Raw genomic sequence first — 21,379 nt, forward strand, 5'->3', positions numbered from 1 at the left:
ACAACTGGGAGTTATGGAATTAAAATAATAGAAGAAAACTATATTAGCCACACAATTCCTTTCTGCTCTGTTAGATATAATGTGATAGGAACAGATTTTGTAGTCTATATATTTTGTTTGATGTATTGTCTGGTACTGTGTTTTGCTGTGTAAAGCCAAATGTTTTACCTCTTCATCTGTGGTCTTCTTCCATGACAATCTCAGATGGCAGAAGTAAATATAGGGTTGACCTAGTAAAGTTAGAAATGCATCTAATCACTGTCCTAACCACTATTCTGGTACATGTGAGATTTATGTACTTTATCATAACTAATCCACTTACAGTTTTATTGCTGTTTGTCCAGCTCTTTGTCCAGCTGGGCTCTTTGTTGCTTTTGTTGCTTCAAAAAAACCTAGCTAACTCTCTAACATCAATCAACCTGAAAATCCTCCAGCCTTGAATGAATAAACGGTGATAATTTAAGTTATTTGCAGTAATTATATATTCTAAGCTTTTAACTTATTTTTCTTAACTTATAATTTGTATTTTGATTGTGCATTGATGCATCGCTCACTGTGACTGATCATTACCTAGTGAGTTGTTAGAATTGAAGTTGAAAGCCTTAGAGCAGTCTTTTTTTGATATGACATTATTTGCAGGATTGGTATCTGTCTCATGCCACAAGAACTGGAAGTTTGTCTAACATCAAGATAACAGGCTAAATAATTTCCAGGCTCTAAAGCTCAGCAGCAGTGATTTTAGTGATGGAATTTGATAGAAAATACTGTGTAACTGAGAAAAGCAGTGAAATAGCATCTCTTGCTGCACTTTCTGAAAAGAAACTTCTATTTGCTCCAGCTCCCTGCTCTAATTAATACAAGAAAAATCAAATCGTACGGCTGATGTTGTTAGCTTGTCTAAAGACTCATCTGTTTCTGTTGGTAACAAACATTCCTTCAAGGTCAGCATCAGTCTCTGCTTCCTACCCTGTATCACTGGCAATGGCAAGTGTATGCAATAAAGCAGGGAGGCTGAGAAGTCTGTTTGCAGATTGGTGCATTCATCAGCATGATATATGCTGTTGTTTTTGAGCAAAGAAAATAATAGAGTTACTGATGAGCACCACCAAATGTTCTCTGACATCTTCTTTGCCTTCCCCACTAGAAGAAACTAGAAAAGAAGCAAACTTCAGAACTCTGGAGGATGTAAGGAGGGTTTGCAGCAGAATTACCACCCACACCAAAACCACAGAATTGCAGGGTTTGGAAGGGTCCTCTGGAGGACATTGAGTCCAACTCCCACTAAAGTGGATTCCCTACAGCAAGTTGCACAGGAAAGTGAGTTTTAATATCTTCAGAGAAGAAGACTCCACTACCTCTGGACAGCCTGTTCCAGTGTGGTCACGCTCACAAAGAAGAGATTCTTTCTCACATTCTGGTTGAATTTCCTGTGTTCCAGTTCGTCTCCATTGCCCCTTGTTCTGTCACTGTCACTGGAAAAAGTCTGGCCTCATCTTCTTGACACCCACCCTTTAGATATTTATTTAATAAGATCTCATCTTCAGGCTGAACAGTCCCGAGTCTCTCAGCCTTTCCTCATAAGAGATATGCTCTAGGCCCTGGAATTATTACCTACGCTAATAGGTAATAGGTTATCGTGATAATAAATCTTGTTGTTTTCCAAAACCTTTTTCAGAAGTTATCAAAGTACCTGTACCTTCACAGGTTTCCTGGAAAGAAAGTCCATTTCCACTTCTGAAATGAACCCCAAGGTTGGGAATTCACAGGAAGGTAACTGGGTAGTGTTTAACAGTTTGGTAATCTATTTCTGAATGTTCCCACATGAACAACATAATCTTCTAATGAAGGAGCCAGTGAAGAAAATTGCTCTGATGATTGAAATGCGTGTTCTGATTTCTCTCTGAGGACTGTACTCAACTGTTGAACTGTGTTTTAAATAATTATCTAGCTGCACTTTAGGAAGTATTTTTGGCATGTTCACAGCTCAATTACTGTTAATTTTGATTAGAAATTTGATGTTCAAGTCAATAATAAGATTATTAAAGTTACACTCAGTATTCCACCTGAAAAAGGGTAGATATTAGTAGTTATCAGTGTTTTCCATTATAGAGGATTGCTGTTTTGGTGGGCTTTTTGCTTGTTTGTTTGGTAATGTAACAGAAGATTTCCTAGAAAATGTCGGGATTATTTTCTTGAAGAAAATGAGATTACTTCTCATTTTACTGTCTTCTGTCTTTATTTACAAAGCTTGTTTGCATTTGGTTGAGACAGAAACCCTTGTTACAATATTGTACAAAATCTGGGAGACAAGGTTTTGAGCTTAGATAAATTCCTGTTTTTTCCTACACGCAGATGTCTTTAAGCAGCATGAACTTAGTTACCTTCTTAGAATGTTCTTGAGTTTACGCTTTTTGTTGTGTTTTTTCTTCCCTTTTGTTTTCTTAATTAGAAAAGCTTTTAATTACTTTTCACCTCCAAAACATATCTTCAATACACTGTGAAGAATTACACAAGACTTCAGGGGAGGCTCAGGTTGGATGTTAGGAAGAATCTCTTCCTGGAAAAGAGTGGTCAGGCATTGGAACAGGCTGTCCACAGAGGTGTTTGAAAGGGTAGATGTGGTTCTTGGGGACATGGTTAATAAGCAATATTGGTGGTAGGTGGACAGTTGTACTAGATGATCTTAAAGGTCTTTTCCAACCTTAATGATTCTATGATTTGTGTAGATGATGAATATCAAACAGATGAAAAGACAAAAAAATATAATTATATTAGGTTGAGCCTTTTTTTTCTTTATCATGTTGTAATTGATATATTTGGATGCTAAAGTATAAGAACATCCTCCAAATTTATCCACACATTTATTTATTTATTTATTTTACTTTGATGTCTCACTTCTCAGAGCAGGGCCAAAATCAGTGTCCCTGGTTTAAAGTATCCTGCCTGGAATTCTTGCAAACTCTGCATTTTTTTACTGTGCGTCACAATGTGGAGGTAACAGCTCTAATTGACAACATACTGAAGGAGTTAAGAATAGGCTAGTGAATTTGGAAGAATGTCCTGGCAGAAGGTGTTTGACTTGATTTAACAGAAGAAATGATGCTGTGCTCCTTGGGTACTTTTTTAGCTGTGAGGCAAGGACTGAACAAAGGAGCATCTACCATGGAGTGGGTTGATCTTTCATATCCTGTGGCTTTGTGGTATTGTGTTTAAACATCATAATATAGTTTTTTTTTTTTTTTTTACTGTTTTGAAGTGGGTTTTTTATCTTAATGTTGTGGAATATAAACTATGAATGCTATGGACTAAAATAGTATCAGTACCAAAGTGATATTAGGAGTATGGTAGAGCAGTCTTCTGTTCTCCTTTGAAATTTGTGGCAGTTTGATTTGGAAAAGGAAGAAATTTTTAGCTGCATTTCTGGCTCTGTGTGTGGCAATTGGGTTACCTTAGAAAAAGAGAAAGGAATCAATCAAATAGAAATGTTTCTTCCAGTTTTGATAGCTGAAGAGAGAAAGGAATGTAATGTCAGGCAGCTTTTATGGGTAAGTTTAGTGCTCAGGAGTTAAAAACAGATACCCTACACTCTATTTTCTTTATTTTTCGTAAAAACTGTAATTTTCCTCTTTCTTAATGTATTTTCACCTTTTTCCTATCCTCTCCGTTTTACCCCAATTTCTGTTGGCTTCTATTTTTCTCCCTACCCATTCTGTCTCATTCACCTTTGTCAAGCAAACAATCCTGTTTGGAGATAGCCAGGAGAATTTTTTTTTAATGTTATTGAGGAAAAACAATTTTTTTCTGTCTGCTCTATATTATTTGTGATACAAGTACCACTAGAAATATCCAACTTTAACTTTGTAATTTGGTGAACATTTTGGTGTGTTTTAGGGGGTGCGATATTTCTTCCATTCTCTAGTTTGTGCCCCGTTCTTCTTATATGTGATGCATTTTGATATCTTAGGTGAGTTCATCTTTCTAAAATTCATGTACATGGAAATTATAAGAATCAGCTTTTTAACACGCAGTGCTTCAGATAAACTGTGCTATACAGTGTGAAAACTGCTCTTTAAGTATTATATGATAGATACCTTTGACTTTCATGTGCAGGATAACCTCAGCTTGGTGAGCATTTATTTGCACTTGCACTGATTTTAGAGCATGTTTACTTAAATGCCTATATGTTTTCATTAGTATTAAGAGTGTCATTATAAATTGTTAAGTTAAAATCTCTAATCGTGCAAAATGTTGAGCAGTCTTTGCTAAATAACTGTTCAGTCATGAAAATACTTCAAAAGGTTATCATTGGCCCTAGAAAAAGAATGTTTCAGCGTTAATTATATATATAATTTTATCACTCACTCAGATTTCTTAGTCTCCTTCGTGATGGTGCTGTGATATTTAAAGCAACCTTTGCAATTAAAGACTACTACATAGGAAAGGCAGTATATGCTTGTTGTCTACATTCAGTGTACCAAAATATAAGTTTTCTTGTTAGCTTTGTAAGGGTGAAGCTCATACTGTGTATGTATGTTTGTCTGTCTGTCCAAGGAAATGAGTCTGTAGTGTGAACATTTGTTTGCTCTGTTTCCTATGGAGAATGTTGTACTGAAAGAGTGCTGAGAGCTACGTAACTTTTTTTCAAAACAACAAATACAGCAACTAAAATTTAAATGAAAAATCAATAGAGTATCAATTGGTACTTACCATTTCTGTGCTGCCCTCCTTACCAGCTGCTTTTGCTATTACTTATGCTTCTCTAGCTGTTTCTTACATGTGGGTATAAATTCTAGTTTATATTTATTTCACTGTGACAAAAATGTAATTGAAACGCATTGGGATCAATTCAAATTATGTATGAAACCATGAATTATTTTTCTAGCCTACTAGGTAATGATATTTCATGAAATACTACCATAATTTTTCTTTTGTTGAGTGTGTGTTTCAGCACAGAAAAAGAAACATCCCTTTTTCCCCTGTATTCATTTCTGTATCAAGTTTTTTTGGCCTTTATTCCACTTTTTAGGTCTGTTGAGTTTAGAAAATATTCATCAGTGTATTACGTGTGCACAGAGTAGTAATGCAGCTCTTGGTCTTCTATGAAGCAGTGGATACCTGTGGAGTATTTATTTTACATAAAATGCCTTCCTTGTAATTAAGAAATGAAGACTAGATTTGTTAAATATCATCATCAGATCACTACCATGCAAAGATGGGCTTCTGAGGTCAATGAAATGCGTAAGCCTCAGTGCTCTGAGGCTTCCCTATCAAATGGTCAAATGACTGGGGTCTCTTCCAACCCAAGCCATTCTATGATTCCATTAAAAAAATAAAAAATAAATGGGCTACTTTTATTATGGAAAAAAAAAGCCACAACCGTGGGTCAAATTAATGTTTGTCAATTTTCCAAGTTACAGCGTGTGATTTTACTGTTTGTCATATGGCATGGAGCAACTGTGCCATAGGAGCAGTTGGAACACTTCCATAGAACTTGATGTTTTATTTGCAGAACTGTGTCGTGGCTTCCCCTCACGTTCTGTTGTGTTGCGTTGTTGTGTGTTGTGTTCTGCCTGGGGGAGGGTGAGCCAGTACACTTCTCAGTTTGTTTCTGGTTTGAATTTGCTGGCATTGGAACTGCTTCGACTCTGTTCTGGATTAGGCTAAAAGAGTTTAGTAAGAGCAGCTGGGTTTACATGAAATAGGACTTTTTACAGTCAAATGAAAGCTATTCATTGTGGGCTTTGTCTTTTGCTCTTCTATATCAACCTGGGCATCACTAGGGTTCAAATCTTCTATCTTCTCTCGGGACATATAACACTGCACTAAGGTAAAAGGTGTGAAAACCCCTCTGGGCAGAACACAGTTTGCAAGCTGTGAGATGAGACCCAGATGGGGAAGGCAAGGCTGTGACCTGTGCTGCATGCAAAATTAACCAACAAGGCTCTGCTTTAAACATACACTTTTTGTTGTAGAATTATTTATTCTGATTTGGAAACCAGAGCTATTTTTCTTACTTTTCATTATAGTTTAAATTGTATGGTAATTGATATGAATTCTGACTGCTTTTTGATTTATATCCAAAGATTTCGTAGAAGTATGTGCATAAAACTGGAAGCAGAAGGATGCACAGCTGTCCTTGAAGTGCCATGAACAGCAGCATCGAGCTGACTTGCCTTGTGATTAAAAATATGTATATATGAGAATAAATGTTCATGCTGGTACCTGATACATCAAAGAAAATAAAATTGGAGTATTCTTTGACAGATCACACTTTGATTAATATTGGGTTGTACATGGATGAATTTTTAGTTAACTGAAATAAAAAACAGAAAGATATAAAATACTAGAAGTAACCCTGGGTAGAACATCCTGGAAAGGGTATTATCTTTTTTCAGAACAGAATGTCTGCAGTAAACCCCTGTATGAATTAGTTTTCAAGTAGCTATGTTCTAATACAAACCTTATTTTGTCCTTCAAATAAAAGTAGTACGGAACACAGTAAAGAGTTCTGAGTATTGAGAGTAGAAAACAACTAAATTACTGTCATTCTGTAAACATTACATCCATAATAGAAAATTCTTGTTGTGATTATACACCATGTTAAAGTAGTATGTACAACACTTGAAATTTACTAAGTAGATGAGCCTCATCTCTATTTTTCTATTCTTCCATACTTGTGTTATTTTAAAATATTTTTTATTTCAGTTGCTTGTGATCAAGTACAGTATTAAAAAATACCTCCCACTTACTTTATAGATTTGAAAAAGGCTCCTACATGCAAAATTAAGTCCAGAGTGTAAAAGCACCTTTGTGGTTTTTTTTTTTAAAAACCGATACCAGAATGGAAGCTGCAGGATGCTGAGCAGCTGGGGGGTGGGGAGAGGGAAAATGACCAAATTACATTTATTTTTTTCTTTAATACTTAGTGGTTGAGCTCTTTTAAGAACTTTTACCACCAAACATGGATGCTGAAGGTTGAGAAAACCTGGTTTTTTTTTTTTTTAAGATCTGGTTCATCTATTTTTTTTTTTTATTATTCATTTTTCTGATTTTAATGAAGTACTATAGCAGATATCATATGGAGATGGGGAGTTACACAGTTCTCAAGCCCATTTTCTTGTCATACTGGAAGAAATGCTTTAGTTTAAGCATGTTATCAAGTATTCCAAAAATACACCTTTTTTTCCTTTTTTTTTCCCAGCGTCTTGTTGAGGCTGCAGAAGATGCTTACCTGAAACATGAGTTTGATGCTGATTTACAGGTAATTAATATTTGCTTTTTCAATATTTATCATGAGTATGCGATAAAAGTTCATACAATATCTCCTGTTAACTGAATTGCTGTAGAAAGACAAGTGTGTGCGTAATAGAAGGATGCTGATTAGAAGATGGAGCTAATGAAAGCTGGCTCAGTATTTTGATAGGTTACAGATTCAGGTTGTGTGTTGGGAGACCTAGCAGGTAGGTTTTACTCTGAGAGATTTCCTTTCTATTCTTTGTGTGCCTGCCTAGGTCAAGCTATTTCAACGCAGTAATTAGCAGCATGTTTCATCCTTGTAGCATACTGGCAAGGAACTGTTCAATAGGGAGCTGAAGTTGCAGATGAGGTGGGATCCACTGGGATGGGATTAACGTGACCTTGTTTATGCAATTGGTTTGTGGTTTGGATCTGTGTCTAAAACAGGCAACTTTCTTTTTCCTACCTGGAAGCCCTCAGAGCCAGACCACTGTCTCCAAATATTGCCTTTAGGATTAATATGGCAGGGAGAAGTGGTGGCAGCTCACAGTTGAAATTATTAGAAAGAAAAGCTTTTGCTTAAATAAAACAGTTGAAATGAGATTATTTTTAAAAAACCACATAATCTAACCTAGCAATGTGAAGTTTAATAGACAATGTTTCTCAAGAGTTATGAGTAATGGTTTTCCTACCTTTCATGAATTCCTACATCCTCTGTTTCTTGAATATCTTATGTTGGGTGGAGTTCTGTTTACTTTGATATTAGCTATCTCAATTCAATTTTAAAACTTTCTGTGAATATTAGCCACGTGTCTATTGAAATTCTGACCTTAAGCATGATGAGAAGCAGTTAGTTTTTGTAGGCTTTCCCATACGTTTAGCTAATTAATACACAAAGTCTGTAAGTTCTGTTTTCAGAAATTACCATGGTTGCATCCAATAATCACAAAATATTTTAATGAAAATATGATACAAGTAACTGTTTTCTGTGCAGAGAGGAAAAAAAACGAGTGAACTCTTTAGAGCTAGGGATAAAAAGTTGAGTTTAGCAGGCTGTGATGCTGAGACCTGTCACTGCATGTTGGAGTAAGGAGAAAATGAGGGCAATGAAAGTGATTATTCATATTATTGTTGTGTTCAGTGAATGCTGACTTCTGTATTCCAATACTTTAGAGATGTATTACATACCCTTTTAAAGGTGTGCTATTTTCTGGATAAATCAGAAACACACTTTATAGAAGACTCCTTTTTTTGAAGAGATCTCCAGTAAGTACTACTTCACTGCAAGATAGTTCTCACTTTGACAAAGTCCTTCATTTGCTGAGGCGCTGAAGATATTAACACTTTGAGGAAGCCAGTTAAAAGCCATTTGTGTCAGCAGCATTAATGGGACAATCAAATCTTTGTGTAGAGCTCTGTTGTTTATTACTGTCATGGTCCATTAAAGCTAATCAATTGCTAATCTTGGTTTCAGCGACCCCTTTGCAACCTTTGCTGAGTGATTGTTGTTCTTTATCAAGAATCTCATAATACCATCTGCTCAATATAAAACAATGGCCAGAATACTTCACTAGTCTACGTTCAAGTGGATGAGGATAGAGGGCTTAAATAGTACACATTCTGTATAATTCCACTATCAAAGAGGGACTTTTTAGTTTGTATTTAGTTTGTATTGCCTCAGCCAATTTGTGAAAGACAGGATTAAGTGTTTTGAATTAGTGATATGTGATGCAGCACCAGTGATGCAGTTGGTTCTGTGTGCTCAGATATTCTGAAAATTTGGGAAGGCACATAAAGGAAATGCTTTTGTGCCTTTTATTGGCCCAACATCACCTCCTACATCTTGAAGACAGTATAGTTAATATTGTGTCAGTACATAAAAATGATAGAGATGAGAAATAAAATTATATTAATATTTTTATTGACTCTGAAAAAAACACTAAAGAAAATAACAACTGGAAGAGTTCATCTTTAAGATTGCTTGTGTTGTATTCAGCAATGCTGAAGGCTAGACTTAGCCCCTTGTAGTATTGTTCTTAGGAAGAATTGGTTTTGTCCTTAGTTATTCTATAGGTATTGTAATTAATATGCTGTAAAATTGTCTAAACTTAGAACTATCTGCTCCACTCCTGAATCTATTGACACAACAGCAACAACACAAAAACAACCCTGTAGTAAACAAAACAACAAACAACACCCAGTGAATTGAATAATATAAATCAAAGTAGGCGATGTGACTCTAACTCATCAACATTATATATTGAATGTTTGAGAAATGACTGAACTAGATTAGTAAGAGCTGGCTCTAAAGCATCAACCTGCAGTGTTTCACATTCAGAATTTCTTTTCCCCTTTTAGGGAATCAAACTAAGATCTGTACTGGTAACAAGTTGTGAGGAAATGATGCTCTAAGTGTCACTTATTTCAGCCTTTAATGCATACAAGGGTTTTCCTCACTGTTGGCTGTGGTATCGAGCTATTTTGTATCATTAAAGACTGTGCAAATGGCAACTAAGTGAAATAAATGTCTTTTCGTGTTAAATCATGTGTTTGTTGATGTAAAATATATTATCATCTGTATTGCTAAAGTAAGTTGCCTGGTCACAAAGTTTATACAGCTTTTAAGAATCGCTCATCTTGCTTATACAGGGACATTGTCTCTGGCCTTGCCTTGTGTAAAGTGCAGTAAAGTATGCATCATTCATCCTGAGTCTTGTCTTTAACATGATGAAAAAAGAAATACAGGATCTGACTGCCAGGCACTGTAGCACTGGATGTTTTAAGTTTTGAAGGGATTAGTTTTGTTGATGTATTCTATGTCAGAGAAATATTTTGGGGACCAAAACAGAGCATAATATACTTTTTTGACTGAATTGGTCTATTAGAAATAAATTTCTAATAATTTATAATCATTGTTAAGAAAAAATTTGCTTCCTTTACTTGTCCTGAACTTGAGCGTGTGCAACAGAAGATATAATCATTCTTGTTGGGATTCAGTGGAACACCATTGTGAAGTTAATTGCCAGACCAAAGGAGAAGGTTTTGAAGTGCAACGCTTTTCCCTGGTGCTGTCATATACAAAGGAATTTGCTTTATTTGCAGCTGATAAACACATTTTGTATATTGTTGTGTAAAAATACACTAATGTGATGCCAAGCTGACGTAGTTAGGCAGTTACTGATGAGGTGCTAAAGCACACTTGAATTGAAGTCCTGTGGTTTGTGATGGCACCAACATCCTTTACGGTATTCTCCTATTTATATGATAATATCTGAGCTATTTCTCAGGATGTTAGAAGGTGTTTCTGTTTGAACAAAGCAAGGATAAGATCTGCTATGGTCCTGTATTATTTCAGCGTTTTAAAAACTTCGAGAATGCTTAGGAAGAGAGCTGATACTGAATTGTTCAATAGAGCCCTAAAAGTAACTTTTATTTTGTTTCTTATGAACTTGTAAGAATTTTCCTGAGCAAAAAAAAAATTAGAATATTCTTCCAATACATGATTCCTCATCAGTTTTTATACCTCTGATATCAATTACAAGAGAAAGTTATAACATGTTTCATCGTGACTACTGGTTCATTTTTTAATTGGTTTCATTACACATACTTGCAGGGCAATTCTTTTATTTTCCATGTTAATTAACAGCATCAGTTGCAATACATTCCAGTTGAGTTTTCAGTCTGTGTGCGATGTGACAATACAAATGCAAGCTTACTACTTCTTAGTGGAATCAAGGCTATTCTGTGATTGGCATCACCTGAAGTACTAGACATTTTTTTTCAGATTGTTGTAATTTTACTTCCTCGATAATATAGGACAGTTTGGTGCCAGTGCATTAAGATGTTTGACATTCTAATTTTATGTCACAGGGCTAGAAGATGGTTAAGCAATTAGATTTTTTTAATAAAAGGTTACCTTTTAGAATACACTTAAAGTTAATTTAGTGGGATAAAAAGAGGAATAATGGCATGAAGCTGCTTTTTATTATTTCTTTCTTAAATCTGTAATGTATGACAAAGTCCTAAAGACTCAAGTTTTAAGCAGTACACAGACCAGTTAGGTCCTTTCCTGCATGATTTTGACGGACCAATTAGGTCCTTCTGTGTGATTTTTTTTTTGCCTGCTGTTAGCTCCTAACAGGGACCATTAACAGTCATCTAGTCCAACTCCCCTGCAATGAACAGGGACACCCACATCTAGATCAGGTGCTCAGAGCCCTGTCCAGCATGGCCTTGAAAGTTTCTAGAGATGTGGAATCCACCACCAACCTGTTCCAGTGCCTCACCAGTCTAATTGTAAAAGACTTTTCTTCTTACAAAGAAGGTAGATTTAGGCTGGATATGTTTTAAACCATTTCCCCTTGTGCTGTCACTGCAGTCCCTGCTAAAGAGTCTGTCCCCTTCTTTCTTAACAGCCCCTTTTTAGATACTCAAAGGCTGCAATCAGGTCATCTTGGAGCCTTCTCTTCTTCAAGCCCAACTCTTAGCCTGTACTTGTAGGAGTGGTATTCCATCCCTTGGATCATTTTTGTGGCCCTCCTCTGGAGATGCTTCAGTAGGTCCATGTCTTTCACCTCGAGTACTGTGTTCAGTTTTGGGCACCTCAGTACGGAAAGGACATGGAGGTGCTGGAGCAGGTCCAAGGAAGGGCAACAAGGCTTGAAGAATATGCCCTGTGAGGAGCGACTGAAAGATCTTTTAGTTTTAAGAATTACAATGCGGTCTGAGGGCTTAAGATGAAGGAATAAGTGAACAAAAGCACAAGTATCTAGTGTCAGTGAATTACAGTGCATAAGAGGATGCTGTTAAGTGATATAAAACATTCTTTAGTAGTTTTTTATTCACTTGTAGCATTTTCTTTGTTTAATAATCTTTTATCTGGAAAGTGCTTCAGTACTTCTTACTGAAAGGAGGCAAACAGTAAAGAAGAAAAACTCTAATTCCTAGTTCTGGTTCCTGGTTTTGCTTTACTCCTGTTGGTTTCTGTGTGCTCAAAGCAATGTATTCTCAACTGTTATAATACTCGAGATGCAACAAACCGTGTTCCAGACTCATAGCTCTAAGGATAAGTATTTGCAGTGTAGAGCAATTCTAGATGACTAGAATGCAAACCACAGACTGTAGTTCCTTTTACCTAGCTACAATTGTTAGTGCTATTCTCTTTTATTTCTGTTTTGTACCAAAATGAGTATAATTGTGTGTTCATCAGTTCAGTCTTACTCTTCAATTACAAACACAGTACTGTTGCCTGTTCATATCTGTGTTATGTAACAGGCAAAATTTGAACTCTAGTATTGATTTAGAACTGTATGACTGAGCAGTTAGTTTCATCTGCCTGACATTTTTCTATCTGTAATTTTGTCCCTTTACTATGTTTGCTTGCTTGCTACCCAAAATGAGGACAAAATATCTTTCTCATCCCCAGAGCATTTTCAAAATTTGAAGTTCTCCAATTAAACAGTGAGCCATCCCAAAGCTTTTCAGAGCAACAGAAACCTCAACCTGAGAACAACTTATAATCAGATAGGTGGGGCTCTCAGTGAGGAAACGAGACCTGTTCAAGCTCCTTCTCTAGTGAATAGTAAATTATGTATATGACATGAAATAATTGCAAGAGAAGATTGTGAGACACTCAACTTGGAAGACCCTGAAGGATAGGCCAGTCACTTTAGTTCTCAAAGGTCCTCATCTGAATCTCTTTTGCTTGGTCCACATCATGGTTCTGAGTTGCAGCATAAATCTTTTCCCCTCTGGTGCAATTCTGCAAAACCTTCCAGTACTAGGAAGAATCACAGGTCAGACCTAACAGCAATAACAAGATGGAACAGAAAGTATTTACACATGTATAACACATACACACTGATCCTTTCCCATACTCAAATTATTAACTGTTTTCAGGTTGCTTTTTATGCTTTCTGTAAGCATCTCTAAGAATTAGAGTTGTGTTTAAGAGAAATAAATGCTGCAGTTCTTGCATGTTCACATAAATTCACCTATTGAGTTTTTAAGTGAAACAGAAGTTTTCATTAGAATGTTGCTATAACTCACTGTTTGCAGCACTGAATTTTCTCTTTTATTGTTTTTGCAAGGCAAGTCTTTATCATATTCCAATAGAGCAATGACCTAATGTTCTTCAGATGAAAAGATAATACGTGCTAGAAACAGTCAATCAAATTAAGCAGATTGTTTGCTTCCACAAGAGGGGGAAAAAAATCAGCAATAATACTTTATGCTGCGTTCCTAACATGGTGATGTTGTTAGCCCTAAAATCAGGCTGAAATTTGTTGCATCAGGGAAGGAGTTGGGGTAAACTCACAATTCCTGCAGCCTCAGAAAGTTTCCTCTTTCAAAATGCCCAGCATTCTTTCTAAAAGTGTCCAAACAGCTTCTGCCAGTGTGACTGCCAGAGTGGGGATACATGTGCTCTCCCTGCCTTTGGAGGCACCTACACAGCCCTAGCTCTGTGGGTCTGTATGGGGAACGAAGAGCAGAAGGGAAAGGAGAAGAAAACAAGGTTTGTGGGGTAGGGACAAGGGATGCTGCAGGAGAATGCAGCATCCACGGAGTAAAAGAAATAGGTGTCAAAAGATTGTCAAGTGTAGGAAAGAAGGCTGTAGAAGGAGAAAAAAGTAAGTACTGTGTAAAGGCAAAGCAGTTAAGCGTTAATTGCTTTGTGTTTTAAGAGTACTGACAGTAATCTTTTTGTAAGTCTCTCAAAAACCATTACCTTTCCTCGTAGTGGGGCTGAAATGGAGAAATCGTTTTCAGCTCTTTTTTTTGTTTTAACAAAACTTTTTTCCACCCTCTTCAGTGTCAGGCAAGGCAATTATGTAAACAGCGAGGAGCTGTCTGCCACGAGCTTCATTAAAACACAAAAGAAACCCTCAGAGCATAAGTAGGTAAGGTTCAAATACAATTTAAAAACGAGCTTGGGAGAACTTTGGCAGAATAAGTATGTACTGCATGAGGGATGAACGCTGCATCGAAATGAGGGAGCCTACCACAGTGCTCCTGGAGACTGCCACAGACCTCTGGGTAACTTCTTGTCACCACAGACAGAGCTGGCGTGTTTAAATGTCTTTAGCTTATTGATTTCCAATTCTGACACATCAGGAAGACAGGTAAAGAGCCAGAGAAAAGGAGGGATGACTGTGTGAAGTGAAATTAAACGTGCCAAAAGTTGGTGATTGGCGTGTTGGTGACAGGAAGCAGGAATCTGGATTAAAATATCTTTTAGTCGTAATCATTCAGATTAGCTGTCAAGACTTGCATCTTAGCAACTGGATTGAGTTAGTGATACTTTTTTCCTTAGAAAAAAGAGCTGAGCCCTGTGCTGCTGCTGGGCCCTGCAGCCCCTGAGAGCATCGGGCACAGTACTGTGCTCCTATCAGGGTTCACTTCGAGAAATGCAGCTCTGGTTTAGCATTCCTTTATCTGGGGATGTCTAGCTCATATCAGCTGGTGCAAGCAGGAGGTGATGTGCAGTGTTGTTCCCTCGTTTGCTGAGACTTCTGCACAGAAAATGCTCAGCCGTATCTGTAATCAAAGCTGTGTATTTGCTGTCTGGATTTTGCTAGAATGGTGTGCTTTCTGAGCTTTCCTGGTAAATGTAGTTTAAAGAAGTTATTTGAAACATGTTTAATGCTGTATGTCCTTGCATTATTTTGCACGTGCGTTTAGATTCTGCTGTGCTGTGAGGCAAGATGCGAAGGTGCTCAGAGGAGCAGCAGTGCTGGAGTTAATGTTTGTATTTATAAGGCTCATTGGTCAGTGATACTGAGCTCTCCTGCAGGAAAAAGTTCCTCAATTCACTCTCGCAAAATTCAATGCCCTATTGTTCTCACTTTTCTGAAGTCACTGTTTATAACATTTCTCTCCTTTCTCCTCTGAGGAATAATATAATTTATTGGAGCAGTTCATTCATAGACTATGTGATATCTATCTTCTGGGACAGAGATACCTTCTGCATGATGTATGCACTGTTAGCTTCAAACTCTTCCTGTTTGCTCTTTGTGAAAAGGTTTGTAATCAGGAATATTTATGCATCCTGGTACCCAATTGTGCTGTGCTTGCTGTTTTCTGCTCTTCATAGAAAATTAAACTTTTTTTTTTCTTTTTGGCTTACACCTACCTGAAAAGAAAAAGATTTTAGAATATTACCCTATGGATTTATGATTACCAGGCAGATAGCCAATAATAAGCAGTGATATCTGATACTACAGCCCAGACATACTCTGCCTTTTTCCACCTTTTTTCTATTATCTTTAGGTTTAATAAACTATAAATGGAAGAAATAAATGGCAGACCATCTTTTCTTTTTGTCGTTTTTTTTTTTTTCTTCCTTGGAGGTGCTTGGTGATGAGATTAAGCTAAAGGTCATATATTCTTCTAACATGGTATTTAGGAATAGGCAAATTATTGAAAAGGGTGGAAGTAATCTAGGGTTATTCATTTTTGTGGGAGAACATTTTTTTTACTACACAACCATCATTTTCAGTGGAAATAGCAGTATTATAGATAAAGATTTAATGAATATATATGAGAAAAGCAAGTCAATAAGCCGTTCATAGCTGTAGGTGAGGTCACGTTTCTGGCTTGTGTAGTATGAAAGTGAGTAAATCTTAGAAGATCATAGTGGAAATATTTCCAAGATACTGCTTATTGTAGGAAAAGTTATTTTCTTGCCTTTGGCTTATAGGAAGGATATTGTCTAGATTTGTGCCTTAACATTACAACCATATGTATTGTTTCTTTGTTTCTGAATCTCCTATAATTACTGATTGCAAAATTAAAATACCAATCTCATTATTTCAATCATAAGATACAACTTGCTTTAGTCACATGTTTTGTCTGTAATTGGAGTGTCTGTGTGTTGAGCTTCATTAACTTGAAACAGAAGGAACCCCTGCTTTTGTGTTGAAGTTAATTAAAGCTGGTAATGATTATTGTCTGAAAATTTTCTGGATTCGGGGAGGTTATTCTGCCTCTACCTCTGTTTTCACACATCATTTCATTGATCATGCGGTTGGTCGATTCATAATACATAGGATTTGTCTGAATTCAGTGAACAATGTTTTTTTTTTACTATAAAAATACACTTGCATGTTTGTTTAACAGTTAATTGAAAGCTTCTGCTTATAAAATAGTCACTGATGACTTTTAAACTCCTTTTTTGAGAAAATTATTTGCAAAAGAAAAAATGATCATCTTTCCAGGACTAATGAGTAATAGCACAAAACAGAATGGGCAGAGCAATGTCAAAGGCTGTCAAGGCTTTTAATATAAAAATGAAAAATTCAAAATATGATTGTTCTCTGATAATTTGTAAAAACATCGAAGTACAGTCTCCTAATCTGTGCTCCACATACCTAGTGCAGTTTTGACCATGACAGTAGTATAAAATATTTAGATGTATGCATGCACAGTTTAGCATTTGTTTTGATCCATTTCTGTAAAGCTCTGCTTTTCAGCCTTATGTGTATTGTCTGATGAGCAAATCTTTATCCCTAGCATTGTAGGTTGTGTTGTCGGATGAGTTCTGTCTGAAAAAAAAACAATAGCAAAAGTGAGCAGATGAAACAGCAGAATTATACTCACAGGGGAGAAAAGGTTAAAAAAAAAAAAACACAACCTAACTGTATATTCACAATAAAAATCACAGAGGATAAGTTTCAATAAGTGCTTCGCTTTTTTTTTTTTTTTAAATACAATACAATAGTTTGATTTAATGTTACATTTTATATATTTCAGATTGAAACTAACAGCCGATACCTAAAGCTTTCAGGCCATCCAATTTTGTTTGTTGGAAAAAAAATAAAAATAAAAAGGACTTGAGATCGTATTCTGGGATTCTGGGTCCAGTTAGCTGTTGGAAATGAGGAGCATGTGTTCAGAGAAATATTATCGTGGACTGAACGTTCCAATCAAGGATACTAATGGTATTTTTAATGGCTGTTCTGTGACTGTGCGAAGCTCCTGCTGACAAAGTCAGCTCAACAGATTCCAGCATCGTATGCAAAACTGAATTTTGCAGCAAAGTAGGGTCAAGCTTGGGGGAGAAGGTTTGTTGGAAGGCTCAGTAGAGGTTTTGGGTATGTAGCTGGTGAAGGCCAGCTGGTTGGCAGCTGGCAGTGAGGAAGAGATCTGGAAGATTACCTGAGTTTTGTGAAAGGCATTGGAGGATTTGGAGAGTTCGCACGCTTCGAGAACTTTTTCCCCAGCCCACTAGGAGACTTTGCCACCCTGGCAGAGTTCTAAACTGCCCTGTCTCTGCTGGTCTCCTCCATTCCTGCCACACTTCTCATTGCGGTGCTCAACTCAGCTCCCTTTCCCCAGAGGGCTGTGCAGGCAGACTGGGGTCTGCTCTTGGAAAGCTGTGTACTACCTGAACTCATCTTCACCCCTGTGCTATTGGTGATATAGACAGAATGCTGCCCTGGATGACTTATATTTTGCACGGTGGCTGGCTGTTGATCATATCTTGAACAAATATCTCTCATAGCGAGCTCTGTACTATTTCTCACAATGCTGTATACCACTTCAGATCCATTTAAGTTTTATCCCAACATAAACATCGTGTTGTCTTGTGCATTATGTGATAGTCTGGGATCCAGCTGTTTCCTGCAGACTATTTAGTAGTCCCATGGAGTTTAGTGTCACTGGTAGAGGCAGGGGTGTTCAAAGTTGAGCTCACCTCTTATTGAAGAGGTAAATCCTGTATTGCCTCTAGGAAATTGTCATGGATTTTATTAAAGTTCCTGTACAGGTAAATGGCTATTGAGGTAGCTCTATAGAGGTCAAGGAATCATTGTTCTCCTAGACAGACTCAGATTCCTGTTCTTCAATGACCTGTAAAATGTCAATGAGATGAAAAGACGTAGTAAGAATGAGAAATATAAGATGTTCTGAAAAACTTCTTCATTTTCTATACCTGTTCCCCTATATACCTCAAGAAATTTACAGTAGATTGTAGTTTTGGGCTGTATATTCATTGGGATCTACTATAGGTTATTGAATAGAAAACGTCTTGAAGATTATTTTCAATTTTTTAAAAAAACGTATAATATGTTCTATAAAACATGTGAGTCTCAAAACATTTGTCATTTTTGTCCAAACTCTATACTAAATTGCACAAAACATTAAAAAAAAAAGCAGCTCAGTTAGTGTCCACCGTTATCCCTACAGTTACATAACTTTTTAAAATTCCTTGTGGTCTGTTGGTAAGTATCTTGCTATATGTTTTCTCTAAGTAATGTGTCAGTCCTTGACCTTTTTTGCACCAGTGGGCAGTACTAGTGCTCCTCTTGAGCAGGAATTGCGAAGCTTGTAGAGAAATGAAACAGTAATGAGGGAGATTTTGCTGAGAGAAAGCACTGGAGACAGCAAAATCAAACTAAGACCCTTTGCAGCCTGCTGTGAAGGCTGGTGGTAATGCAGGTTTTACATTTTCTCATTCACTTTAATCAGATGGTGATATTCTCAGTAGAAATTGGGAGTGGATGGAGCAAAACCTGTGCAGCCCTCTGTAGTTTTTTTCCCATCGAATGGTGAGAGATTTGTCGCTTTGTTTGATTTTTAGTTTTTTTTTTTTTTCTTTAAACAAATATTTTGAGAACTGCTCCTTTCCTTCATCCTCTTCCAGCACAAGTTTTCTTCTCATCTCCATGTTTCATGTCTGTCTGAGAATACAAAACCGGAAAGGAAGGATGTCATTGAGTCTGGAGGACTTTAGCTGATGTGGCTACATCTTTTATGGGTGAATGACACCTGCAGTGCTTGTGTGCTGTGAGCCACGGGTAACTCCAGTGTAGCAGGGTCAACCTGGACACAGAGACAAGAGAACTGGACAGCGTAAGAGCTTTGTTGTTTGAATGAGACCTTATAGTGCCATAGAACAGTGACATCATTGTATATACATACAAATATATAATGATGAATGCAGCAAATACGCTCTTAAGTGTTGGCTGGAAAATGTGTGCTCTAGGCCCAGATTTAATATGAACTTTCATATTCCATTCTTAGAGCATTAAAAAGAAAAAAAAGCATTTTTGTCTATTTCAACTTCTGCAATAATAAAATGAGGTCAGGAAATCTGCTAAAGTTTATCTTTAAAAATGTTTTCAACTCAATCACATTATTTTAAAAAATCATTTCCGTTTGTTATCTTCACATTTAAGTAGACTGTTTTCTCATGATGGATTCTCTGAAGGAAAGCATTAACAGATTCCTGTAATTGATTATACTTTAATGATACTTAATGGCAAGTTCTGTTTTCCATTATTGTTACCCTACACAGTGAACTGTAACAGCCTTGATACCAGAATGTACATTGATGCACAGTTGATTTAGTAACTTTTTACCAGTTGAACTGCCTTGCATGAACTAAAAACATGTCTGCCTGTCTGCAGCACTATTGGTCATTCCCGTGTTCAGGGCAGACATCCCTCATATCTCTGCAGGCAATCTGATCTGTACCTTCAGCATGCAGGAGTTGGTAAAGGACAACACTTCTGTTACAGCCATTGTTTCTGGGTTTCATAGATGACTACAGATGGGGTTTTTAGTTCTTACAGTGTTAATTACTTCAATTGCACATATTCTTCTTGACTTTGTTTTTTTCAACAAATGATCCTTTGCTGTTTCCACCCCAACCACTCCCAGATCACTGCTGGCAAACAAGGTGGTGGATGGTGTCATAGTGTCAGCATTGCTTATCGTTGTGCCAGACATTATGCAGTTATTTACTGATGTCCCCTGTCCTTTCCTGTAAATTTCTCTCCTTGTATTTGGACTGAAATCCCTACAGCAGGGATAACTTTGCATGCACGCATGTGTTCATGTGTGTGTTTGCAATAGCAATTAGCACATTTGAGTCCTGCCCTGTGTCTCAAGCCCTTATGTTCTCTTTCTGATGAACAAACAGTGCAGTTCAATTGCTGCTTAGCTGTGCTTTAGCTCTTGAACACACTTCTTGTCCTAATGATGAGCTCACAGGGCAGGACCAATGAGTGATGTTGTGTGCATGGTTGGCATGCATGGGGAAACCGTGTAATGCTAATTTAAAGTCTGAGTCTTGTGGATGTGTCAGAAAGGCATACAGCTGTTGTCTTCTGATACTCATAGGAAAAACACAGGAACCTTAATAGCTGGAATGCCATAATGATCTAAAATTAATGGTTATTAGAAGTAGATGTACTGACTAAGGTTTCCACAGCTGTCTATGTTTTAAACCTTATTTACTGGGAGTAGGATAGTGCTTAAAGCATTTGATTCTGGCAAGTTGTGGCAATAAAATTTATTTGTTGTACTGTATTGTAAGTCAGCAGCACTGTTACTGAGATGGAGGAAAATAGAAAGGGATTTCATGGTCCTCATTTTCTGTATTTTCAGAATTATTTCCTTATTTTCCAGAGAGATTTAACTTTAGGCTTTTATGCTATTAGCCAGAATAATGGTGTGAGCTTTCTTAACTAATAATTTAGGGAAAAAATTAATGCTATTTGGACTTAATGAATGTCAGTGGTTGTCAGAATCAAGGTCCTTGCTAAATTTTTTCAGTAATTGTTTATTTCTGTTTTAAAGCTACAAATGAGCAGGCTTCTGAGTCTGAGGTGTCTATGTGCTTTGGTAAACTGAGCTCTAAAACAAGAAATTACCACCAGATACAGATCTTTGTATTTTGTTCCATGTTGCATTCTCTTTTAATATTTTAAATTGTTGTTTATAACTGTATTAGCACTGAACACATTAATTCTGTAACTATAGGTTAATTATAAGTATTATTTTAACAGCTTTTTGTATGACATTGATTGTAATTCAAATCTTCTTGGCATGCTGTTCTTAACTGCTGATCATAATAGTACTTGTAACGTTTGCTTTCTTTGTTATCCTAGTTGTAAACAGTAATATCAATTAATAGGTGCTTACATTTGTGTGATTGTGTTGGCCAGTGGTGGTTAGAACTTAATTTTTGCTGTCAGAGAACAGCTTCAGAAAGGTAGGCACTGCAAATACAAAACAGAAAGTTATTTAGATGGCCTTTTCAGCAGCAATATATGAAAAATCAGGAATGCCTGTAGTATCTCCCATTCATTTTAGAAAATAATACACAATTTCTTTTCTTCATTTGCTGCTCTAGATAAGC

At 36.7% G+C, this 21,379-nt stretch overlaps 1 protein-coding gene across 1 annotated transcript in view; it reads left to right on the forward strand.

Annotated features, from left to right (window-relative positions):
• The window catches only part of CACNA2D3 (calcium voltage-gated channel auxiliary subunit alpha2delta 3), a 395,571-nt gene that overhangs the window by 118,192 nt on the left and 256,000 nt on the right, over positions 1-21,379 (forward strand). The window contains exon 4 of the mRNA XM_090148165.1: positions 7,202-7,261. Coding sequence (XP_090004291.1) covers positions 7,202-7,261 — 60 coding nt within the window. The remainder of the gene's footprint in view (positions 1-7,201; positions 7,262-21,379) is intronic.

Source organism: Phasianus colchicus, chromosome 11 (assembly GCF_987193195.1).
Source record: "Phasianus colchicus chromosome 11, bPhaCol1.hap1.1, whole genome shotgun sequence".
NCBI lineage: Eukaryota > Metazoa > Chordata > Aves > Galliformes > Phasianidae > Phasianus > Phasianus colchicus.